The sequence below is a fragment of the Phalaenopsis equestris genome, unplaced genomic scaffold, assembly GCF_001263595.1.
Source record: "Phalaenopsis equestris unplaced genomic scaffold, ASM126359v1 Scaffold000137, whole genome shotgun sequence".
NCBI lineage: Eukaryota > Viridiplantae > Streptophyta > Magnoliopsida > Asparagales > Orchidaceae > Phalaenopsis > Phalaenopsis equestris.
The window spans coordinates 989,581-1,016,831 of NW_018164579.1; the positions used below are offsets into that span (position 1 = coordinate 989,581).

At 38.9% G+C, this 27,251-nt stretch overlaps 1 protein-coding gene across 1 annotated transcript; it reads right to left on the reverse strand.

Annotated features, from left to right (window-relative positions):
* Positions 1–97: 97 nt before the first annotated feature.
* LOC110021671 (transcription factor VIP1-like) lies at positions 98–26,889 on the reverse strand. The gene is made up of 4 exons (XM_020720257.1): positions 26,155–26,889; positions 20,987–21,119; positions 843–927; positions 98–507 (listed from the first exon to the last, which is right to left on the reverse strand). The coding sequence occupies exons 1-4, from the start codon at positions 26,700–26,702 to the stop codon at positions 344–346; spliced, it is 930 nt and encodes a 309-aa protein (XP_020575916.1). The 5' UTR covers positions 26,703–26,889; the 3' UTR covers positions 98–343.
* Positions 26,890–27,251: the final 362 nt, after the last annotated feature.

The following is a 27,251-nucleotide window of genomic DNA, read 5'->3' on the forward strand; positions in this document are numbered from 1 at the left end:
AAAAAAAGTAAACTTAAGATATAGAAAAGTAAATACAAAATCAGTCACAATCAGCATCAACTAATATAGCAACAAAAAAGAGAGTAGAAGTAGCAGCACAAAATTAATTATCATATAAACTACTGCCTTCTCCAAAAAGGCAGCAAAGTTTATAGAATATCTCAAAAGGGGCATGAAGGCAAGCATATCACTGCATGACATGATTATTACATACAACTGCTTGAATTATGAGCAGCAAAACCATAATCAATGATATAATTAAACAACGAAGAAATTCATTGCATTGAATTAATTAGACAAAAACTTCACTGATAATTAATTCATGCATGGGTTTTATGAATACTCACATAAAACTCCCACCATGACTGGGAAGCTGTTGAAGATGAGCATAAAATGGAGAGATTGACTGCTCAAAACCGCTATTGAAGGAGCTTTCGTGACCTTTAGAAAACTGTGCGGTCGCTATTTTCAAACGTTGAACTTCTTCTCTCAATGCCTCATTCAAAGCTGCACAACTCCAAATTATGATTTATGAGGTTTTCAATAAAAAGAAGGGGCATTTACATATTTACACATACCACCCAATTCTTACATATCTAACACCTAAAGTTTAATTATTAAATTTACACCATCAATAATCTTTTATATCACATAAAAAAAAACCACTATTATAACTTTTAAGAAGTGAGATACTCTTTGTCATGCATGGGGAAGGAGGCATGTATGTAAAAATTGAAGTTTAGGTCTTAGATATGTAAATACAAAAGAATTGAGTGGTATGTACGTAAATCTTCCTAATAGGATGCTTAGGAAGTCAAGAACGAAATTTAGAAGGCTATTACCATCTCCAAGTTGAGCCTGCTGTTCCAGAGCCTGCAAGCGCAGTTTGAGTTCCCTGTTTTCAGATGTTAAGCCCGAAGTATCTCTCTGCAACAAAGAAAACTTGTCGCAGTGTAATTCTTTGTTTGAGTAGAGATGAATCAGAAAGTAAATTTAAGGTGGATTAGCAATACTGCAGAACCTGTGAATGCTTCCAGAAAAAAAGAAGGGGAATTTACATACATACCACACAATTCTTATGTATTTACATATGTAACACCTAAACATTCATATTTACGTGCAGTGCATACCACTCAAATCTTCACTCAAATCTTTAACACAACATCAAAAATAGCACCATCACTAAATTTTTAAAAATGAAATACAGCTTTTCATGCATAGGTTTATGACTCCAAAGTGTTATAAGTGTAAAAAAAAAGCTTAGGCGTTAGTTATGTAAATTCATAAGAATTGTGTGATATGTATTTAAATGTCCCTAAACAATAATTTCATCAATGATTCTAAGGTGACAAGATACATAATTTAAGGAACAAAAAAATAGAGTTCTGAGTGCGAACACAGAAATAATGACAAATCATGAAAACATGAATGAACAAGATGCGAAGAAAAAGGAAAGAATTTACCAGGTATCATGCTTATACAAGGAGAAATTCTCCTGAAAATCTTCGAACCCCTAGTTTAATCAAGGAATTGAATCACATAGTTGAAAGAATTGCACATCTAACCTAAAGCCTTCATTTAAGTGCTAATAATAAGTTTTGTATGAGCCTTAGAATCCTATTTATGATTACAAAACTAATTGAAAATCTCCTCCACTGCCTGTATTCAAATAACGGTAATGTCTAACTCATTCTCTCCTAGAATGTGACTAACGTCAAAATAAGGCAACGGACATAAGAAGAAACGGAGGACTTGCAGAAGTATCCTCTAAGCCTGCGTAACAGTACGAAGTAATCAGTCACAAATAGAACTGCAAAACAAAGAACCATTGGAGTTGGAGATCAAGACATAGAGGACTTAAAGATCATGTTACAGTTATCACTAATTGAAAACTATAGAACACATAAATAAAGGCCGTAGAAGCCGCATGTGCTAAAAAACCAAAAAATCGCAATAGTTGCAATAATATTAAGTCATAAAAATTGGCATAAAATAATAAATCGCACCAATTCCTCTCGACTTCAAAAAACGAATTCCTTGAGTGATTCACCAAGCAAATCTAGGCATAATTGTTGCACGTCCTACATAGTCATCACATGCAAAATTTTCTCCTTGCCGCACATGGAAACTCTGGTATCCACCATTAGTGGCGGGATATGATTTCACATCCAATAATGGTTCATGAATAAGATTAATACAACGGTCTAGAAATTATGCACAAAACAAATTGGATGTGAATCTCAAAGGAGGTGGAAAGAGATAAAAACATTAGACATTGATAGATGATTCAAACTTTATAATTTAAAGTTAAATCAATCACTTTAAAAATTAAACTAATACTTTTTTTATTTCTAAATTATATTAACTAATCCTAATTCATTGAACAATCTTATATGATCAAGCTTTCAAATAATTAATTTCTAAAAAATCCATGTTAAAAGCCTTTTAGTATTTAGACAAGCCATCATTTTATCAATTTAATAACTTATTTAAATTAAATCTTAGAATAATCCCTTGACTGTTTGTGTGCAGCTAATTAATCCTAGAGTATTAAATTTCTCTAATTAATTCATCAACTCTATAAAATTAATAAAAAAAGATCAATGAAAATTTTTTTTATGCAAAATTGATTCCAATAAAGTCTCTTGATTACTGAGTGACCAGTTTATTATCAATTTTGTGTTACCGATGAACTAAATCAAGAATTTCGAAAAAGATTTTTTGTCCTTAAGCACAAAGGGATTAAGTTCAAGATAGGAGATCTGATATTTCTTAATATTTTACTTATGCGTGAGGTTACAAGATTCAACAAAAGAGAAAAACCTCATTCTCACATCATTGAATTTTTTTTAAGTGATTAAGAAAGTTGTTCGAATTTCTCATTGATTGACTTTTCCTCCAAAACTTGCAGAAGTGCATAATTTTTTCATCTTCCTCATAACGCATATGATAATTTTCATATTCTTTGAATCTGGACAATATTAATTCTACATAAACTGATTTATGAAGAAATACTAGAGCATATTTTAGATCATGATATTTGATAGCTTAATAATCAACCAATTCAATTTATGAAGGCACTTTGGACAAATCAGTTAGATCTAGAGATAACAAGAAAGATTAGAAAAGTGATAATTACAAAGTACCAATAAGCATTTTGAAACCAAAGTATGAATTAAGAGAACATTTTTTTTCAAGAGGTGGTTTCTAATGAATCAAACCAGTGAAAAGTCAGGTAGACCAATCACACGATCTAAACCATGACTCCAACCGGTCGACTTCCTAGTGTGCATGCCAAAATGTCTTCCCCTTTTTACAAAACCTTTTCAATCTCTAACTGATCGATCTCAATCTTTACCTAAGGTATTTATTTAAGGGTACATTTGTCAAGAACATTACTCATTTGTTTTGTTCATTACCGCCAAACCTCTCACTTGCTCCCTCCCTGTTTATGTCTCTCGTAACTATGAAGGGTCATGCCTCCTCATCTCCTTCAAATCAAGTTGAAAATCCTAGCCCTATAAAATTTAATCACATTTTTATTCTAGAAAGGTCTTCATATCCGTAAGCCTTCTTATTCCTCGTATCTCATGCTCAAGTGAGTAAAATGAATAAATTCTATATTAGAAAATTTGTCTTATTATTGTCTACTACTAAAATTTTATTTATTTATAAGTAATTTAATTGTTTAGTTCTTTTAATCATAGTTTTAGATTTTATTAAGTCAATTTAAGTTTAAGCTATATGGTCAAATTCAATATTCTTCAGATTAATTTTATCATCCTATTCAGGAGTATATAACTTATGAGAAACCATCATCATCCTACAAAATTTTTGTTTCTAACATTGATAGTATGCAGATTCTTAAATTCATTTATGAAGCTCTTGAAAATCTAAAATGGAGAAAAGCAGTTAAAGAGGAGATTCGAGCGCTAAAACATAATGATACGTTGATTCTTAATAAACTCTTAGAATACGAAGCCCGATGAGTGAAAATGGGTGTCAACATCAAATACAAAGCTGATGGGATTATTCAAAGATTCGAAGCCAAACGTATTGCAAAATATTTCACTCAAGCCTATGGGATTGACTATCAGAAGACCTTCGCTCCAGTTGTTAAACTTAACACTATCAGAGTTCTCCTTCCAGTAGCATTTAACATGGACTGAATATTGCATCAACTTGACAAAAAATAAATTTTGAATGGTGATCTGAAAGAGGTGTATATGGAGGGACCGCCAAGACTTAGACAATGATTGCAATAAATACTAAGTATGCAAACTCAGGAAGTCTCTTTATGAACTTAAACAATAATCAAAACAGTGATTTGAAAGATTTGCTAAAACTATGAGATCTAATGGGTATTAACAAAGTTAAGATAATCATACTTTGTTTGTAAAACACACTTAGGGATGTAAGATTGTGTTAAGAGCTGACACAGATTTTCACACAAAAATTAGGGTAAAAGCAATTATTTTCTTTAATAACACAAGCATATAAAGGATAAACAATTACAATTTAAGAGATAGGCAAGATCTCCCAAATCCTATAATTCAAGAGGTAGGACATTTCTCTCACACCCTAATCCTAAGATAGAAGACACAATCTCAAGCATAACCCCTAACCCTAAACTATTAAGCACTATTTATAACAAACAATAAGAAATAATAAAGACAAAATTGCACTTAGGCTAGGCACTAACATAATAATACTTCCTTCCCAAGAAGTCACATTATCCTCAAGGTGAGAAAAACTACTGCCGAATCAAGTTATGTGCCTCCTGCTCAAAAAATGGCTTCAGTATGGCCTCATCATCAGCAGTGGCACACTCATCATGTCCTTCAACTACTCAAAAATCTAAGTCGTTACTTTCCTCTACTGAAAATTATCCTTGTTCAATTTCTTCGTACTCAGCCACACAATCAAATTATAGCCCTTCATAAACTTCCAATAGTATCCTGTAAGTCCCATAAACCTTCTCAACCCTTTCTAAGTCTTAGGTAGTAGCCCCTCCAACCTATCTGTCACCTTCTATGGATCTGCTGAAACCAGGGTCTTGCACAAACTAGGGTCGCCGCGAAGCACCACCGTCTTATCTCCATCGTGAAACTACATTGTCAAAAGTTTCCAATTCCTTAGTCTTCCATACGTATTATAACAGTTTTATACCCAATATCACGCTAGTGCTCCCTAATCCAAGGAAAGCAAATCTTCCATAACATGTATACCAAACAGTACTAAAATCACTCATTACAAACTTTCCTGCACAAATTTCCAATAATATCCTGTAAGTCTCATAAACCTTCTCAACCCATTCCAAGTCTTAGATAGTGGCCCCTCCAACCTATACGCAACCTTCGATGGATCATCTGAAATCAGGGACTTGCACAAACTAGGGTAGCCGTGAAGCACCACCATTTTATCTCCATTTTGAAACTTCATGGTCAAAACTTTCAATCCATCTTAGTCTTCCCTAGATATTGTAATAATTTCATACCCAAAATCACGTCAATGCGACCTAAATCCAAGGAAAGAGAATCTTCCATCAACGAATGTTTGACTGTGTTAAATTAACTCATTTACAAACTCCCTTGCACTTCTCCACCTGTACTGTCTTCATCATGACTCCAAAACTTTATGCGCCCACCATCTCAAGCCCCAATTCTTTCACTATTTGAGTAGAGATGAAGTTGTGGGTGCCTCATTATCTATCAACAAAACTAGTCTTGCTCTCCGATCCGCCCCTAAAGTTTCATAGCGTGGTTCGATATAAATCACATCGCCAAGTTCAATAAGACTTCTACCGCATCTAAGTGAGGGTGTTCCTCCTCCACCACAACCTTCTTAGTTCTTACATCCCTTGCTTGCTCATCACACACTATGAGAATCTATAATATTTGCTCCTTGCAACGGTGTCTAGGGAAAAATAATTTTCATCACATGAAAAACAAAACCCCTTGGTCTGCTTCTCCTAAATCTTTGTTCTGCAAGGCCTTTGAGTGTCGCCTCCGATTATGACACTTTATTCCTGTCATGCAGAACTTGTCTCTAGTCTTCTATTGTTTGAGTTTTTGGTATCATTGTGGTTGTAATAGTTCAGTATGGTGTTCCACATGTGTTGCTCCTAATAACATGTTTCATACATTTTTATGTTTAACCAACTACGCTAATTCCATAGTTTCCCCCAATCCTAAGTCAACAGGCAAAGTAACGCTCAAATTTCTAGCTCAACCTTTTCATGAAGTTGTCTTCCAATACTTCTTTTGATATCCTTATCAAACGATCGGATAACATCTTAAATTTCTCCCTATAGTTTCTGACGAATCATTTCTGGACAAATGCAAAAATCTGCTTGTGTAAATCTCCTTCCCCTGAAGTTTTGAAGCGCTCCAACAATCGAACCTGGAATTATTCTCGTTTCTGGATTGTCTGACGTTATTCTCTTTATTGATATCTGATGTCATCAATTTTTCTTCATCCATCAGCACATTATCAACAAAATATCTCTCCACACAATAAATAAAACCATAAGCATCATCTCCTTCAAAGATCAACATCTTCAGCTTCCCTTATGCGTGAGTCTCCTCCCGTCTCCTCCCTATTATCCTTGATCGAAGTTCATTCCGCCCATAAAGCAAGATTTGGATTCCATTCTTGGAACCATATTGATTTTTCTTCCATAAGTCTGGTGTGCTCCATAATTAGCTCGCATGTCACCACAAGCTCCAGAATTGCCTTCTTTATGGAAGATTATTGCAACAAAAGTCACTTGTGTGGTTGGATGCAACCCTTTGTTGGGGTCCCACCCACCATGATTCCTAGTTCTGAGTCAAAATCCTTCAAATTGATCTTTTCCTGTCCTGAATCACCCATTGTCCCATTCTGTTTGTAGTCTCTCATTCCATCCATTTTGATGTTGCGTAATTCCTTCGAAGTTCTTGATGCTCGAGTATCTTCTTATTCCTTCACCTGATCCCGCACCTCCAGATCCGACTGAGAAAGCAATGTTGCTTTAATGTCGTACGAATTCTTCTAATTGTTGTCGCTCAAATCTGTTCTAAACGCCATCGCTTGATACCACTGCAAGCAGAGGAAGGTTTGTGTGGGACTCCGCAATCTTCTTTATCCTTTCTTCTGGGCCGCAAAACTCCCCTCTAACCTCCCCTCCATGGCCGAAAAATGCTACTTCATTCCAGATCTAATTTTAATAACATCTTCCATTAATTTTTCCTCCAAAGCATCTACCTTTTTGGTTGACATTACTCCTGAATAATTTTGAAACTCTCTTATGTTGTAATGTCGTATGACTCCTCAACTATCTTGATCGTGAGGAACTTTGCAAGCAATTTGGCTCCTACATGCCCCATGAAACTCTGAAAGTTGTGATTCTGGAATCCTTGTATGTCGGTTTGAAGTAGACATCGCGCGTAACTCCGACAAACCTAGAACTTGAATTATTGTACGCAAGTCAGTCCGTAACTATTGCATGCCGCGCGATACTTTGGACAACAAAATCACAGAACTCCTGTATGTGGATTTGAGGCAATTTCTTGACATCACATGGAACTTCAAAAAACTCAAAATCTAAATGTCGCAATCTCGTCGTGGGCTCTAAATGGAAATGAATGTACGTTGCGATCCCTTCTGCTTCCCATATAGCTTGATGTAACTGTGATATGCGATTCCTTTTGCAGCTGTTGGCTTCCTATCTAGCTCTTATTGCATTTGTTTTGTGTAGTTCGGTGTGACGGAGACACCACAGAAACAGGCAAGACGATTGCGATTTAGGGAGGTTGCATGTTCTCTCGTCTGCGACTTCCCAACTAGCTTGAATTACGAGTATCTCGAGGTTTGACACAACGACTGGACAATTCTGGCATGAATATATGATTTGCAGTGTAATACCAATTTGTTAGAAACCAGCAATAATCTCCACACAGAAATAGGGCAAAACTTACTTTTTTCGGTAATACAAGCAACAAAACATATAAAGGATAAACACCTACAATTCAAGAGATAGGCGAGCTCTCCCAAATCCTACAATTTGAAAGTTAGGAAATTTTTCCCAGACCCTAACCCTAAGATACAAGAAACAATCTCATGCATAACCTTAACCCTTACTATTAAGCCATATTTCTACCAAACAATAATCAATAATAAAAGACTAAATTGCTCTTAGGCTAATAAAAGACAATTACCTTAGGCTAGTTGTCGACTGAACAAATTGTTGTATTGATAGTTTATGCGAATGATATGATTCATACTCGTGACGATGAAAGAGAGATTCTCAAGATCAAAGAAGTACTTGCAACGGAGTTTGAAATAAAGGACTTAGGACTGAGATATTTTTTAGGTATAGGGGTAGCAATATCCAAGCAAAGCATCGTTATACCACAGAGAAAATACATTATTGTTGAATCTGAGATTATCCTCTTTTGAACACGCCCCAAAAATTAAAGCTGAGAGAGAAGAGAGAGCTAAAAAATGTGAGAGAATATTCAGATGTTAGAATCCACAAGTGTGAGAATCCCAAAGCACTGAATCCCCAGGTCTGAGAGTTCAAAAGTTCATTTATTGATGTCAAAACCTGATATTTATAGAGGTCTTAGAATACAAGCAAATGTATGGATAGGACGGTTTCTATAACCGTCTCAATGGTTCATACTTAAATTATATGACACTGATAATGAGAGTCAACGTCTGGTCGGTCGGTTAATGCTTTGGGATAGGTCGATTATGTTGATCGTTCTCCGTATGCGTGTGTCCACCACGACTGCTAACTATATTCCCTTTAAAGATTTGATTGCTTGATCAAGCCGAGTAAATTTTGACGGCGGCCTCTTGGTAGGTCGGCTAGTTGGCTGACTGACTTCACTTGACGAAGGATTTCTACCGGTCAGCTGGTCACGTTGGTCGGCAGTGCCCGAATCAATCGAAAATTATGCTGATGTATTCTATGTTCTGTTGTTCGAAACCACACGTGTAAGACCTAATTCTTGACCACTCGAACATTTCGAGATTCATGATAACATTTCTATAATATACATATTAGTTCCTCGATTTCCCTGCTCCTTGATAGTAATGCTACGACAAGGACATGAAAATTAATAAGTAGTAAATGACACAAAAATCAAGAAAAATAATTTGATAAAAAATTCCTCCTTGTTTTCTGTACCCAATAAACCATATAAATAAGAGTGCAAAGTTAGTGTTATTTCATTTTATTCACTTTGTCTTCACACATTTTGATTAGCATCATGGTTGAGAGTTCGCGCAAGGAAAAGGATGTTCATTCTTGGCTTTGGAAAGTTTTGGCCTTCCCGCGCCTTCTGTGACCGAAAGAAAAAGAGAAAAGTTGTTAAGAAAAAGAAGAAAGTGACACGTGAACCTGAGTCGGCTGACGCTTGGCCTTCAAAGAAGATGTTAATGACAGGCCCTGACCTAACGCTTGGTTCAAGTGTTGATATGCCTCGTCTGAAGTGGAGGAAGAACCTTTCATAAATTGTTTTTCTTAAACTATAATGATGTTATGTGCAACAAAATTATATTTAAATGAGTTTGAAATGATGTTTGGTGTGACACTTATCATTATGTGATGTCTAGTTCTACGCGCTTGCCTTATAAATAGGGCGAGGGACTGCCCCACTTTCTGATTTCTTTCTCTCTGCCACCCAATTCTTCTTTTTCTTTGTCCTCTGATCGTCTCCTTGCTCATCGTGATGGCTCCCAAGCATTCTCCCACCCTCTTTGGTTCTATCGCGGCTACCGATCCTTCGTTTTTGACACAGAACAATGTAAGGGAGCTGCAGATGAGGTATTTTTTTATGACAACATCATACATTAAAGAGTGTCGGGATCAGCTTGCGCGACGGACGACATGGGTTCAAATCTGGCTTCTATTGAAACCAATTTAAGTATGGCTTCCGACTGCCCCTGTGCTCTGAGCTTCAAAGTGTTTTCAATAAGTATGGGGTTATTCTGGCCCAAGTGCTACCGAACTCCATTGTTGCGACAATGACATAATTATCTTTTGTCACCGAAAAGGTATCGCTTAGTCGATCGACCTATATAGTCATTTTTATTCGTTTAAGGTCCACAAGGAGGGATTCACCATGTTCTCGGTCGGTATGAAAGTATGGCTCAGGACCAATGGTATGCCTCGGACACCGCTAGGGCCGAGCAAGGAAAGGCACTGAAGGCAAAGCAGGCTGACAAGCAACGAAAGCTAAAGCATCCCTCGACAACAGGTAATCTAAAAGAAGATGTTTTTGAAAGTTCGCCCCATAGTGTTGCGGCCTTTGCGACGGCTGACACCAAAGGTGTGAAATTCACTGTTTCTTGTTCTAAAACCTCGATGGTTATTCGGAATATGGTGAACGACAAGGTCGTCATTATTGTTCGATCTCATTCAATTAATGCAAGGAAAAGTGAGGGGCAGAGATCTGCTGCTGATGAAGGGGCTTTTGAAGTAGACGAGGCCCCTAGCACTTCCGCTCGACAGTCCACTCAGCCAGCCACTTCATGAAGGCCTAATCCTCCGATGATTAGCGTTGTTCCGCTAGCCTCTTGGTTGCCCAATCCTCGTCTTATTGATTTGTCGGAGAGGGCCAAGACCACCCGCATAAAGCCTGCTTCTGCTTTTAGTTCTCTCTGGGCTAGGACTCAGAAATGTTTGCTGGCTATGGGCCTTCTCGTCGTTGTCCAGGGAAAAAGCCAGAGGAGGAGCTGAATTTCTCCACCTCACCACCCCCCCCCCCCCCCCCCCCCTACCAAAGAGGAAGAGAGAATCCTTTGTATAGCGCCCGATGAAAAGGGGAGAGGGGTGAGGTGGAGAAATTCGGCTCCTCCTCTGGCCTAGTCGGTTCTGATGATCAATACAGTCTGGTGGATAGTTCCAAAGATTGGTATCCCGGTACTGTGGAGAATGCTAGATTTTTGTCTGCTTTTTTGGAACTGGCCTGGTCGGAGAACTTCGCTAAGAAGTTCAAAGAGCTGAGCCACACGACGATGATTCAACATACAACCAGGTTTGACTTGTTTGCAGTGCAAGTTGGCCACATTCAAGGTCTAATAATGAGAAGTTTTGTGAGAGGCAAATAAGAGGATCGCCTCACTGGAAGCCAATCTGCGGAGGGTTAGAGATGGCGAACAACTCCTTCGAGTGAAGCTTGAAAACATCGCCGCGGAATCAAAGAGTCGGTCAGGATGCTGGAGGCTTTAAAAAAGAAAGTTGTTTCGCCTGTTCCATACGAAGAGCATGTGGCGGAGTTGACAGTTTTATCGCCGTGGCATGGATTATAAAGTTGAAAGAGTTATCCACCACGGCTTGATCAAAGCTAAGTATTCCCGGCCGAAGGAATTCAGAGTTCTTTCAACGATATAGTCGAGGAATCTGTAGAGAAAGAGGCCGAAGAAAGTAACAACGAGGAAGAATGCTCGGCTACTCGTTGAATTTCCCTGTCCTTAATAGAAAACTGTGTTTATTATTTATTATTTATAGCTAGTTGAAAGAAAAGCTAATGCCAAATATTATAAGCATTTCAGCATATAAAAATGTTTTTTGCTCGACATTTTGTGTATGTTTCTTAATATTTGTGATATACTTTTTATTGTTGGATTTTTTTCTCAACTCAGAAGTGAGTAGGTCGTTTTTAATCGATTGACGCACGTGCTCCATTCAAATTTGTTCGATCGCATTGTCGCCTCTGGAGAAACTTGCATTTGTGGTGATTTTAACAAGTACCGCACATCGTCACTGGTATATATCAAATTGTCTTCAGAGCTAAATCTCAAACTTGAACAGTGCACAACTTCACATTGATCGATTATTAACTTTAAAAGACGGTCAACTAAATTATTCGACTGATAATTTAAATTGTAATTTTGAGTGAATTTATTTTAATCGATCGAAAATTGACAATTTGTAGAAAACTTTAACTTTGGCCGATCAACTTTTTGACACCAATTAATTTGTTTGCACTAAACCCAAATCATCACTAATCCTTAACCCTGTCCGACTGATTGGATTTTTGCCTCGACCAGATTTACTCCTTACACTAAGAAAGGATCTTGTCGTTGCCTGGTGAGGGTAACCCCCAAGACCTGCTTCCAGGATGATTTACACTATACTCTTTCGTGGAACTTATCTCTAACAAGCATAACCATCTCCAAAAACCAGATTCTCTTGATTTTGGGGACTCGGGTTTTGTGATACAAAGGAAGTGTAAAAGAAATCAATCAATTTATTGTAGTTGATTGTCCGGAGATCTATACATTTGCACTTGATTTATTCGATTTCCCCAAGTATTTTAAAGAGAATGACCATTGATCACCACGATGGGACTAGTGGCGCCATATATTTTCTCGCGACCCTTGGTGGGCCAACTTTAAAGACTGTCTTAATTACGATTTGACTTTATTTTTACTTTTGGGGAAACTAGTTGATGCTCTGCCATGCTAAGACCACGAGTTGTCCTGCCATGGCATTGAATTTTCCTACCACGATAGGTCCTTTTGCAAGTTTTTTTCGAGAGATTCCTGTCAGGATTGACCACGCCATCCTATAAGAAAGTGAGAGGAGGCCTCCGCTGTCTGTGTTCATGCTAAAAAAAAGTTTAACGAGTTTGTGCGGACTGAGAGAGTGCGGTCAGCTTTTATGTGGAATCTAAGGCAAATGTGATTTTCCACTCTCAGGGATGACGGGCCTCGCTTGGACAATGTACTAGTTTTTTTTTTTTCTAGGAGTCGAGTGTCGAAGGAGGGGATTTTCTTCGAGTCAGGTGTCGAAGGCAACATCTTACAAAATGGACTATCGAGGTCATCCCACCACACGAACAGGTGTGGTGTCCCATGGGCAAAGGTTGCACTGGAAGCACCATCCCAAGGAGTGCAGTACATCCATTCGACAGCTGCCATCAGAGGTTTGGTCGGCTCTGAGGAGCAAGTGGGGGGAGTAAATCTAGGTAGCACACCTGCAAGAAAATCCTCTCTGTGAACTGATGGGGAACCTCTTGGAAGCGCATATAATACGCTACCGGTGGACACCATATCAATTTGAAAGCTGCTGCCAAGGGTGAAAATAAGACGATCACCTGGCACCGACATTCCTTTTCTTCGATACTCTTCCAGTCTCCGTGGGAAAGGTATGAGAATAGTGAAAGCAAGGAGAATAGGTGCTCTCATCATGTGAGCTTCAACACAGAGCCTTCGCCTTTCTTGGGCTCTCTCGAGGTTCTCTCATTGTAGAGAAAATGCAAATGCAGAAAGAGAGAGCAAGTGAAAAAAAAGAGAGTTCTCCCTTCAGAAGTTTGTACGTTATCAAAAATTTGTAATGAATGTACCTTGTGATTACTATTACCTGGATATTTTGTATCTTTCGATAGAGATAAATAAAATGTATGGTTTTATTCAGTTGCAAATGCTTCGCCGGCTTGTTGTTGTATGGTCGGTCGACTTGTACTGTTGTTTTCTGTCATTTCTTTCTTTTGCTTAATTGGCTTGAGCTTGATGGGTATGAAAAACGATCGTCAAACAACATTCGTTTGAAAACGCATTTTTCGAGTTTCAAAAATCAACCGTCATTATTCGATCGATTAGATTTAGTTCCCTGAGTGTTGGAAAAACCTGAACATTGTTTAAGCAAAATTAGTTAATTATAATTGTCATTGTATTGATCAAATTTACAGTTTGGTAAGAACACTCCTTTTATGTTTACAAACAAATTTCTAAGGAAAAAAATTTTTCAAGTCATCTCCGCTTCATGTTCGAGGGAGTTCCTTTCCGGCATATGCCTTCAGCTTGCAAGCTCCCGGAGAGACTCTTTGCTTGATTATGTATGATCGGTTGCATGTCTGGTCCAATTTGAAGACCAACTGTCCCTTGAAGGCTGAATCGACTTTCTTCAGCACCAAGTAATCTGGGACAAATACATTCTGTCGGATTTGTTGAAGCAACGTGTGGCCAGCCTTTTAACTTCTTGTTGAACGGCTGAATCGGTTCACCTTTCTTCTGCTAGATTGAGAGCTAAAATAGCACCCTCAATGTTCGCTTCCTCTGTCAATGACGTGGCTTTGAAGGCTCTCTAGCTGTGATAGCTATATTCAACCCGTAACACTGTCTCCATTCCATGAGTCAGCATAAATGGTGTTTGGTTGGTCACTAATGATAGTGTCGTATGAATTGTCCAAAGTACTGATGGTAGAAGGTCCGCCTAGTTTTCCTTGGCTCCATAGACCTTCTTCCTTAGCAAATTTAGGATAATCTTGTGTAATTCTGACACTGCACGCATTCACTAGAGAATTTCTCGACATCCTTGAGGAGTTTGGGCTAGAAGTAGCATTGTCGTTGTACCCGATAAGCTAGAGTTTTTCCTCTGGAGGGACTCCCGCATTCTCTAAAGTGTACCTCCCTGAGAATGTACAACACTTCGTCTTCCTTCAAGCATCTCAGGCACACCAAGTTTACAGATCGTTTGAAGAGTTTTCCTTCGATCATCAGGTACAACACAGCTTTGATTTTGAAACGCCTTGGGTTTGTAACGTCCTCCGATATTTTTCCCGTCTTTAGGTAAAGGATGTTCGGATCCACCCAACTCTTCGTCTCATAGACCACTATATCCATGACCTCAGGTTCCTTAATCGTCAGTTGAACAAGTTTTTGTGGCACTCCGCCTAAACTGGCGCGCTTAGACAGAATGTTCGCAACAAGATTATCTTCTTGAACGACGTGCTCGATTCTAAAATTCCTAAATCTCCTGATTTCTGCCTTTGACATGGCAAGGTATTTGGACATTAAATCGCCTCTCGCCTCAAATTGCTCATCGACTTATTTCACAACTAGCAATGAGTCTAACCATACTAATAAATCTCGGGTGTCGATTTCATACGCCAAACGGAGCCCCACTAACAAGGATTCATATTCAACTTGATTATTCTTGACATCGAACTCTATCAAGATCAACTGATGGAGGTATTCTCCTGCCAAGCTGCTTAACGCCAGTCTTAAACCAGTGGTCTCTTGTTTGGAGGCTCCAGGGATGTACAAGGTCCACATTCAATCGCCGACAATGTTTTGCTCGCTCGATTCTTCCGCCTCGAAGAAATCTGCCTAGAAATTTGCGATCGTCTGGGTCTTGATCGTTTTCCTGGTCATATAGGTTATATCAAACTCACTGAGTTCCACTGACCATTTTAACAATCGGTCGGAATGTTCAGTTTGTATGACTACTGACTTCAACAGGTGGTTGGTGATGACTCGAATCAGATTCAATTGAAAATACGATCGAAGCCTACGAGCTGAAATAATCAGGACAAATTTTATTTGGTTGGTGTAATAAACAAGGGACTGCTTCCCGGCTTCTTCCCGATCCTGCTCTGAGCTAACACCCTCTTGCCCAACGCATCGATACAAAGAAAGTTCTTCTGCCGACATTGAACTTTGAAGCAGCAGGGGTGATGCTAGAGAGTTTTTTACTCTTGAACACCTCTTCGCATTCGGTTGTCCATTCAAAGCGCTGACTTTTCCTTAGGGCTCTAAAAAATGTTGCAAATCTCTCGCTCGATTTTGAAATGAACTGACCTAAACCTGCGATTCGGCCAATTAGCTTGTAAACTTCTTTAGCATTCCCGGGAGATGGCATATCCAAAATGGCTCGCACTTTTTCAGGTTGGCTTTTATTCCTTCAACAGTAATTAAAAAGACCAAAAGTTGTTGGGTCGACGCACCAAAAGTGCACTTTGAGGGGTTTAACTTCATATTATATTTTTTAGCGTTTCAAATGTTTCTTTCAAGTCGTTTATGTGTTGTTCGATCAACTTACTTTTAACTGGGAATCATCAACATACACTTTAACATTTTTTTCTTTTCTTGATTTAAAAAAATTACATATATGAATCGTTGATAGGTCGCCCCAGCATTTTTTAGCCCAAAGGACATTACATCGAAACAAAATACTTATTGTGTAGTAATAAAAGCAATTTTTTTAGCATCATCTTTATAAAAACTTCAAGAAAATTTATTACAGAGTAACCAACCGTAGCATCCAACAACATATCAATCTTTGGCAGCGGGTATGTGTCATTTGAATACGCAACATTGAAGTTGGTGAAATCGACGCACGTTCTCCATTTTCCGTTGAGATTTTGAACCAACACAATATTCAAGAGCCAAGTTGCTTACTGGACCTCTCGGATGTAACCAACCTCCTTTAACTTCTTTACTTCCGCTGATATGGGCTCAGTTAGAGTTCTGGCTGTCAAACTCATCTTCTGTTGGATTGACCAAGCGGTTGGGCTGATATTTAGTCAACGACAAGCTACGTTGATCAGGATCCATGGCATCTCTGTGGAAGCGCAAGCGAAAATGTCCCGATGCTCGCGAACAGTCTGCATCAGCAAATTTCTATGTCCTGCATCAAAACTTTCATTTATTAGAAAAATTTTACTGTATTCTTCATTGTCGATAATAGGTGCTTCAAGGATGGTCTCACTGGTCTTAAGAACCCCTTCCCTTTATACTTGAATATAGAACGGGGCATGACTCACAATGGTGATCACCCAAAGATAACAACTCCTTGACTACTCTAAGTTCTCTCAAACGATTATAATTTCTCTTTCACCAAGAAACTCCACAGCCACGTGGTAGGTTGAAATCACTGCTTGATAGTTCTTCAAGAGTCGCCGAGAGAATATGATGTTGTATGATGGAGACGATTCAACCGCCAGAAAGTCCTCTGTATAGTGTACTACCTTTCGCGTTCCCCCTATGAGAGGGCTAGTGCGATGACACCCAGAGCATCTTTTCTCTTACCGGAGAAGCCCAACAGTGGGTCGGCAAGTGTTGCCAACCGGTCAGTTTTCAGGTCAATCTTATCGAACAACATCTTGAAAAGAATGTTCGTTGAGCTTTCGGTGTCGACCATGATGATACCCACCAAGTAGTTGTTGATCAGTGTCGTAACGAATATCACATCTTTATAAGGATTTCCCTTTGGTGGGAGGTTTGCAACCGTAAAGATAATAGGCGGGTGGTTATGCTTGTAAGAAGCAATAGAACATACATCACCTGAAATATGCCTCTTCTCACCGGATCGTCGGAATATTCCTCTGCCTCATTTGAACATGGCCGAAATGATTCACGCCACATGAACCTCGCTCGCCCTGATTGGTCTGTCAGATGATTCCTCAGCAGGGGTCTTTCCCTTTCGCCACGTCTCTCCGCCGCCGATGACAAATTCCTTCATTTTCTCTACTTTAATCAATTCTTCGGCCAAGTTTCGGAGGTGACGTCATTCCTCTGTGTCATGCCCATGGTATCGATGGTAGTCAAAATATTTGTTTGGGTTCCGGAGCGTAGGTTCGGTCTTCATCCCGTCTTTATTTTGAATGGTTGGCACTAATTCAACCATTGAAACATTTAGTTAATTCAAACTCTGCATCTCTCAGTGCTTGTGTGATCGCTCAAAATACCGAGGTTGTCGTTCATTTGAACTCCAATTTTGGCCAAATTGCCTCAGTTTTCCCACGATCATTGGACTTTGTAACGACTTTGATGATCAGAGGGGTTCTGATCACCCTTCGGACTCTGTCCTTCATCTTCAGCCTTTCCCTTCAACTGCAGGTCGGTCAATGCTAAACCAATCAGGGAGGAGTTCGTGAAGGATTCTTCACCGGTGATATGGCCATTCGCCATTTCGAGCATCTCGGAAAGAGACTTCGGTTCAAGCATATTCAAATCATACTTGAAGCACCCGTCTCTAACCCCTTGTGCTAGAGCGGTCCGGGCTATCAAATGACCGGAAGTCCTGTACTTATAATATCTCCTTCTGAAAATGAGAGATGTATGATCGTAGGCTCTCTCATTCTCCCTTTGCTTGATCAATATTAGACTATGTTTTCTTCATCGGCTTCTGAATGTTAGCAAAATGCGGCAGAAAAAACTTCTTGAATTCAGTATAGGTCAGAATGAATCCGTCTGACAGAGCGTGGAATCAGCGAAGAGTTGATTCCTTAAGTGTCGTCAAGAAGAGACGACACTTCATGGCATCGCCGATCTGCAGGATGCTGACCGATGATTTGAAAGACGCCAGGTGGTCTATCAAATACTTGTACCCATGTAGGAGTCCAGATGCAGAATTTGCATCTTCACCGACGGTACTGCCTCTAGAATCTGTTGAGTGAAAGCGCTTTTAGTAGCATGCTGAAAGGGCGCCTCAATGCAATCCACCCGATGCCTAATCATTGTTGTAGATCTAGTACTAGCTGGTTGTTGGGAGTCTCATGCTCCCTCAACCGCTTGGTTGTCGACACGTCCGACCGTTGCTGGAAGGTGTTCCGGGTGAACCTTTTGAGGACGAGTTCCCCAAGATTCAACCCTCAGGAGTGCATGTTGATCGTTCCTTTGCAAGATCGCTTATCAAAGGGCCTCGAATTGGCCCATCAACTGATACTGCAATTCTTGAAGCTATCACTGGATTTCTTGATTCACAGATTCTCTATTGAATTCCATCTCCGCTGGATCTCTCTGTTGAGATTATCCTTTGTAATTGGCTCAACTTCTCGTTTGCGGCATGCCCACGATTACAACATCACCTTTTAAGATATTGAATCCAAGATTGTCCTCTTGTGAAAATGCCCCGAGAGTTAGAGCAAAGAAGAAATAAGAGAGTTATAGAGAGAGCTAATGAATGCAAGAGAATATTCAAATGTCAGAACACACAAGCGTGAGGATCCCAAAGCACTAGAATCCTCAGGTCTGAGAGTTTAAAAGCCTCTTTATTGATATTAGAACCTCCTATTTATAGAGGTCTTAGAATACAAGTACACGTATGAAAATGGCAATATATATAACCGTCTAAGTGATTCTTATTTAAATTACATGATGCTAATAATGAGAGTCGCCGTTTGGTCGGTCGGCCAATGCTTTGGGATCAACAGGTTATGTTGATCGTTCGCTGCATGCGTGTGTCGGTCGGTCGTAATGGCCGACTGTATTCTCTTTAAAGATTCAATCGCTTGATCAAGCTGAGGCCTCTCTGTTGGTAGGCTCGTAGGTCAACTGACTTCACTAGACGAAGGATTCCTGCCAGTTGCCCTGTCATGTCGGTCGGTTGCGTCATTGAATCAATCAATGACTTTTCTGATAGATTTTATGTTTTGTTGTCTGGGACCCCACGGGTATTCCCCAATTTCTAACTGCTCGATCGCTTTGAGATTTGTGCTGACATTTCTTTAATATAGAATTCTATATGTACTAAAAGAGACATTGATGATTAGATGTAAGCCTGCTAGTATTCTAATGGATCCAAACCAGAAGTCAAAGATGAGAGAAGAAAAATCTTTGTGGATAAAGGAAGATATCAAAGATTGGTAAAAAAAACTCATCTACATGTCACTTATGAGGGTGAATATTGCATAGTCTGTCAGTATAGTGAGACAGCAAGTGAACAACCCAAATGAAGAGCATTTGAAGATGGTGTACAAATTATGAAATTTCTTAAGAAGACTTAGAGTTATAGATTAATTTTTGAGAAATCCGAGAAGAATCAAAATACTCGAGCTAGTTGGGTTGGGGAGCTTACTGACAAAGGTCCACCACGGGTTACTGCTCCTATGTATGGGGAAATCTAGTGTCATGGAGAAGTAAGAAGCAAGTGGTTATTTTTAGAAGTAGCGCAGAATCAAAGTATATGACACTCGCCTTGGAAATTCGTGAAGAGATTTGGATTCGAATTGTTAAAGGAATCGAGATGTACCTCCAATATACCTATAAATATGTTTTGTAATAGTCAAGCAACTATCAATATTGCCAAAAAAACTTATACATCATGACAGAACCAAACATATTGAAGTTGATAGACACTTCATCTCTGAAAAGGTTAACAGGAGAATTATACAACTAAGTTAAAATCGAACACACCAACAAATTATTGAACTTTTCACCAAAACTATTCCTTCTTAGAATTCAATACTAAGTCTGATCTCTACAATATCTACGATCCAGCTTGAGGGGGAGTGTGAAAATTTGAGAATATCTCTCTCTCTCTCTCTCTCCCTCTCCCTCTCTCCCTCTCCCTCTCTCTATCTTTCTCGTTTGGGCTGGAGGCCACTTCCAAATCCTCAGAGATTTGATTGGGACCACTTAGAAGATCCTTGATCATTTTATTCCTTTCCTATTTTATGATATTTTATTTTTTTTTCAAAATTATTTCCTTTCCTAATTTAGGTTAGATATATAAGTTAAGTTTGTAAATTAAAAGGGATTGTTTTCCCTATACATATGTATCTTGCATGTGAATAATGAAATCAATGAATTATTCCTCTCTAAACCTGTTTTCTACAATAAAAAATTCATCAAATATTTTGGAACTCGAACAACAATCAACATAGAACTCACAAAATAATAAAAATAAATGAGAAAAGGTTGTATGTTTTTACCATGGTTTGAATATCATACGTATTTTTCATAACCTATTTCCATTTCATAGGGAACACTGTGCTACTCAAGCAAATATTAATAGTAATTATACCCAATTATCTTTGATGACATCTAAAATAGATAAAATGATCACAAGATGCCGATGAATCATGTGTAATTACATGTTTTCACTTATTTATGTGGAGTGTCCACTTTGAAGTGAGAACTAAGAGAAATTTCAGCCGTTGGATTCTGAAAACATAGCATTTCGCGGCATTTACATACATACCACCCAAGTCTTATGCATTTACATATCTAGCACCTAAACATTGCTATTTACATATATGCCACCCAAATCTTTCATATCACATCAAAAGTATCACTATTTTAACTTTTTAAAAGTGACATACACCATTTCATGCCCAATAAAGTGGCAGATATGTAAAAATTGAAGCTTAGGAGATAGATATGTAAATAAATAAGAATTGAGTGGTAAGCATGTAAATCTTCCTTAATAGATGCACATAGGAAAGTTAATTTGAACTCAAAACATATTATTTCGAATTAGCCCCACCTGAAGTAGGGTAACCTGTGCTGAGAGCGTAGTAGCTTCGGATTGAAGTGTCTGCACCTTACACTCAAGTTCATTAGTGTAGCGGATTTTTCTTTCTTTGGATCTAGCTGCAGATTGTCTGTTCGCAAGTATCCTACAACAAAAGAAAAAAGAACAATAGAGCTGAAATTTTCCGAGAATAACGAGAAAATATAACTTCATTAACGGATAAATTATTAGTTTCATTCTCATTCAAGTTCATATGGTAATCATCCTCCTTATTCTTTTCCTACTGTACAATATGTTCAGTGGATGAGTTGCATTGTAACAAAATTAGAACAAAAACAAAAAAAATCTTGGGGGCTGTTTGTTAGAGCATTTAAATAGAATTCATACCAGATTTTCAGTAAATCCAGCCAAACAGTAAAATTCACAAACATAAATCCAACTCCCACTTAAATCCTATTTTGTCTTCCATTTATAGTAAATCCAGGATTTATTAAATCCAGTCATTCGGTGGATTTAATAGATTTAGGTGCAAAGGGATTTAGGTGAAAGGTGAAATACTCTCCACGTAGTGGGATTAAGGCTTTGTTGTTGTTGTTGTTGTTGTTGTGAAATACTTTCCACCCAACTTACCCATTTCTACAACCGCAATGTTCCCCATGTTCTTCATCTCCCTCTACCACTCGCCTTTCTTTAACATGACGCACCTGTCCATGTCTTCCCCTCTCCCACAAATGCTCATGTGTGTCGCGTGAGCGGTTGGCGGGGACCAAATGTAATAGCCAACTAGCTACTCGAAGCTGATAAGCAATCGTGCAACTGACGCATAGGAACGCAGAATTCAGTCTCTCCTGTTGTTGTTGCGAGATCTAGATATACCAGCTGATATGATATATATATATATATATATATATCGATGAAGTAAAAAATAAAACGAGAAAAATCACACCACAAAAGAACAACACAGCGGAACACACATATTTACGTGGTTCGACAAATTGTCTACGTCCACGGAGTTGCAGAGGATTTTACTACTTGAGAATTTTACACCAGTCGAGCACCTCGACTTACAAGAGGAATCTCTCACTCTCACTTCGTTGTTCTCTCTTCTCATATCTCTTTCCTTCTCTCTCTACACCGAGATACACCGAAGAAACTCTACACTAAGATACACCGAAGAAGATAAACTTACAAGAGAAATAATAAACTTACAAAAGAAGATAAACTTACAAGAGAAATAAACATAATTTTTCTTCAGTCACAAACCACCAAGAAAAAGCCAAGGGAAAACAATCTTCTTCTTCTTCTTTCTTCTTCCTTCACCACAAGGAACTACCTCTTGCACTTCTCTCTTGCACTTCTCTTCAACTTTCCTTTATCCCGAGAAAACCGAAGAAGAACTCAAACGGTGACTACTACTATTTATGGGAGAGTCATTCGAAGTCTTTTATCACGAACAAGAGGAAACGAAGAGATGCTTCACTTCACAAAAGAGGAAGGCGAGAGTGGTTATTTGGAATGACTCTCCAAAGCAAAGTAACCGCCCAAGCATAGTGGACCGGGCTCTACAGTTTCTAACAATTCTCCAACTTAGAGACCGGTACATAAACTGCAACATCTCCTTCCTCAAACTGATATCCTCTACTGACGGTGTTGGCTTTTTCTTCAACATGTATCCTCCACCTTGAATCCTCCACCTCTGCAACTCAAAGCCTCTGTCTTCACTCCAGAAGACCAACTGAAGCTGTGCACAACTTCAGTTTCTCAAGAGTAATACCCTCAGTTAACATATCAACAGGCTCCACATAGCTTTACACCTCCAAGCTATTTCCTGGGTCACTCTTGTCTCTTCTTACAACTCCTGCTACATGGGCAACATCCTGTCTCTGCTCAAAGTCTTTTTCAACAAGTCTATCCTTGTACCTCTTACTGACATCACACTCAGTCTTCACCTGGTATACCCACTTATTGTGCAATACCTTCTTCCCAGATAGAAGTTCTGTCAGCTCCCACTTGCTCAAACTTTTATCTTGCAAGATTTTTTCATAACTCTGTGGTTCTTCAACATCTGTCTGTAAAACAATAGGAATGGATGCCCCAGACCCACTTTCCTCTTCACTTCCATCACTGCCCTACACTGTGGACTCTGGTAGATTTCCTACCACATTCAAAACACCTGAATCCAACATCAAATCTTCAACAGAACTATGAACTGTCAACAATAGTGCATCCTGTGATTCTTCAGATACCATATTTGTGCTATCATTCTCCATTTTCGTAGGATTCCTGCAGTTCTTCTTTATGTGGCCAGACTTGCCACAATTCCAACAGGTTGTCTGCTTACTAAACTTTTATTTTCTTTCTGCTTACTAAACTTTGATTTTGATCTCCCTATACTTGAGTTCCTGTCATGTCATCTCTCTTTGAAATCAACATTCAGTGTCGAACTTGAACCTGAGACATCGCCAAAATCTTTCCTGCAAACTTCCTCAGCCAAAATCAAATCACGAATATTATCGTATTTCAGTTTAAATTTACCTGCAGAAATGCTAACAGCTATCCTCATGATTTCCCAACTATCTGACAATGAAACCAACAAAATCAGTGCACATATCTCATCAAAATCAATTTCCACAAACAACAATTGATTTTTGATAGTATTGAAAACATTCAGTGTCATCTCCATCTCCCTTTCATGTCATCTCCCTATACTGAAAACTCCCTATACTTAAGTACCTGTCATGTCATATCCCTTTAAAATCAACATTCAGTGCCGAACTCGAACCTGAGACCTTGTCAAAATCTTTCCTGCGAACTTCCTCAGCCAAAATCAAATCATGAATATTATCGTATTCGTATTTCAGTTTAGATTTACCTGCATAACTGCTAACTGCTATCCTCATATATCCTCATGACTTCCCAACTATCTGACAATAAAACCAACAAGATCAGTGCACATATCTCATCAAAATCAATTTTCACATACGACAATTGATTTGTGATAGTATTGAAAACATTTAAGTATTGAGCAACAGTAACAACTTCCACCATCTTTAAATTGAATAACTTCTTTATTAAGTGCCTCTTGTTATTCGCCAATAGCTTTTCATACAACCTAATAAGACTATCATGAGATATGCAGTCGTCCTTTCCTTGATGACGATGTCTGCAACGAATCTCGATAGGGTCAATTGAATAACCCCCAGAACTTGTCGATCTAACAAATTCTATTCAGTCTCATCCATCCTTTCAGGTCTTTTCCCTAATAACGAAAGATACAGTTTCTTCCCATAAATATAATCATCTATCTGCATTCTCCAATAACCAAAATGTGTGCCATCAAACTTCTCGATCTCTGAAACTTTCACTTCATCTGCAGCTATCATTCTTCCTCAGATCCGAAACCACGTTCCGATACCAGTTGTTGTTGTTGCGAGATCTAAATATACCAGTTGATGTGGTATATATATATATTCAACGAAGTGAAAAATAGAACGAGAAAAATCACACGATAAAAGAACAACACAGCGAAACACACAGATTTACGTAGTTCGGCAAATTGCTTACGTCCACGGAGTTGCAGAGGATTTTACTACTTGAGGATTTTACATAAGTCGATCACCTCAACTTACAAGAGGAATCCCTCACTCTCACTTCGTTGCTCTCTTTTCTTCTCTCTCTATACCGAGATACACCGAAAAAACTCTACACCGAGATACACCGAAGAAGATAAACTTACAAGAGAAATAAACATAATTTTTCTTCAGCCACAAGCTACCAAGAAAAAGCCAAGGGAGAACAATTCTTCTTCTTCTTTCCTCTTCCTTCACCGCAAGGAACTACCTCTTGCACTTATCTTTTTTCTATCTCGAGGAAGCCCAAAGAAGAAAACCGTAACTACTACTATTTCTGAGAGAGTCATTCGAAGTATTTTATCACAAATAGAAGGAAGCGAAGAGATGATTCACTTCATAAAAGAGGAAGGCGGGAGTGGTTATTTGTGAAGAGGTGTGACTCTCCAAAGCAAAGTAACCGCCCAAGCATAGTGGACCAGACTCCACCGTTTCTAACATCTCACGTTGCCTTTGTTGTGAAGAGGACGCGATGCTTGCTTTCGCTGACGGTCAGCTCGCTTTTGAAAAGTTGGTCAGGCAGTGCTTTAAACAAAGGTCGATGTTATCTCACTCGTCCTCTTCCAACGCTACTTTTTTATGTGCTTCTCACCTCTACCCTCCCGGTTGCGAAGTTGATCTCCCCGGGCGATTGCATGAGAGATGTGCTTTCAAGATATTTTCCTCATCCTTCTATGTCCATTAGTAGTTTTATATTTCGGTTCCTTCCAACAGCCTATTATATGTTGTCTTCTTTCTCACTTTTTCTCTTTTTTTTAGGATATTTTCAATTATATTTTCATCCCAATCTACCTTTTCATTCCCCAAATTTTTCCGAGGTTTACCTACACATCATTGAATTATTATCTATTTATAAATCTAACGTATAAATTTTTATATTCACTTATATGACACTAATCTTTAAAGGGCATAAAAGCAAACACTAACATTATTCTTGTGAAATGATGGTATAACCCTGGAAGGTTTTAAGGATAATCGTTATTCAAAACCCTATTAACTCCAAAAAGTGGAGGATTGAGATTGAGAATCACTACAAATAGAATAATTTCATTTGACCTGATACCCTAATATTTCAAAAGTATTTACAGCAGGGAAAACATGCATAAGAACACATTAAGCACTGACTTTTTATCAATAGTCTACTAAGACTTATTATTCCCATTATCAATTACACCCATCGACTATCATTATTCAAGATTTAGAATGGATGAAAATCATTAATTTACTTGAAGGGGAGTAATAATTTGTGCTTTATTTTTTTTTCCATTCGACAAAATCAAGTAGAATTTCACCATCTTACTTCCTCTTTTGCTACCATTTCAAATTTTGTCGTCAATTTTCAATTGTTGAGCAAGCCAAAAAAAACAGTTTGATGTAATTCGCTATTTCAACTTTTCAATTGTTGCAGGATAAAAAATAAAAAAAAAACCGGCCGATAAGCTCCACAAATCAGAGTACTCTGTCTGTCAAAAGCAATCAACTTAACCAAAATCCTGGAATCGTATACAGCAAGAAGCCAACAAACTTTACAACAAGAAGAAAAGATCGTACCTCTTGGCTCTCTTAGGATCAATCAGTGCCAGATCAGAGAGCTTATCCGCCGGCATCCCCTTCTTCGCATAATCCGAAAACCCCATGGACTCTTCTTCGAAAGGCGACGTTTCCTCATCCATGGAGCTACTGTGACGGTGCTGCACCCTCTTCTCGGTCGCCACACCACCGGTAAAACCCGCCCCCTGAAACCCCGTCGCCTCAAAGTACCCCTCATCGACCGACAAGCTCCTTAAGTGAGCCCCATTTCCGACATGCCTGCCTCCAATATGCGCCGCCCTGGCGTCCGATCGGCCACCGTATTCAACTGGGATTGCCGGAGCCGCAGCAGCACTTCCTCCCGAAACATTGTCATCGGAGAGACATGGCAAGTCGATGTCTGAGATGTTGAAATCGGGATCGGAGTCAAAAAGCAAGTCGTCCGGGAGGCGGAGGAAAGTATCGGAGTGAGCTCGCCGGTGGCCAGCGCTTCGAGGGTTTGGCGGGAAATGGCCGCCTCCAAAACGCCAGTTCGTCGGGAGCGTGTCGTTCGGCCGATTCGGGTCCATGGATGAGGGTTAGAGGGTTAGAGGGTTAGAGCCAAGTGAAGGGCTGAAAGCTCACCTTGCTTCCCCGGAGGTTATAATGCCTCGAGGTTTGGAACAGGGAGAAGGGGAAGAAGGGCAGGCGGTCCGGGTTGTATCAGACGGACCATTTATGACGGCCTTTCATGAGAGAAGACAAAACAAATTGGGCGCCAAGAAACTTAAAACACTTGATTGTCACTATCGTCCGGAATACAAATTTTAATATTAATTAATCTCAATATATTCCGGTGGACCCCTTAATTTTCTTTAATGATAAAGAAATTACCTCCCAAAATTAGTTTGACGAAACATTAATTTCTATCATTTTAGAAGGTTCCGCCACTTTTAAAGTTGTTGGTTTGAACTGAAAAAAATATTATGTTTAGTCGCTCCAATCCGAACGATAAATTACTGGGTGTCATGTCATCTATTGATGATGTATATGATGACGTAACACAAAATAGTTGGTAATTGAGACGTGCAGTGTCCGAATGAAATATTGTCTTGTCTTTATATGTCTAACACCTCAAC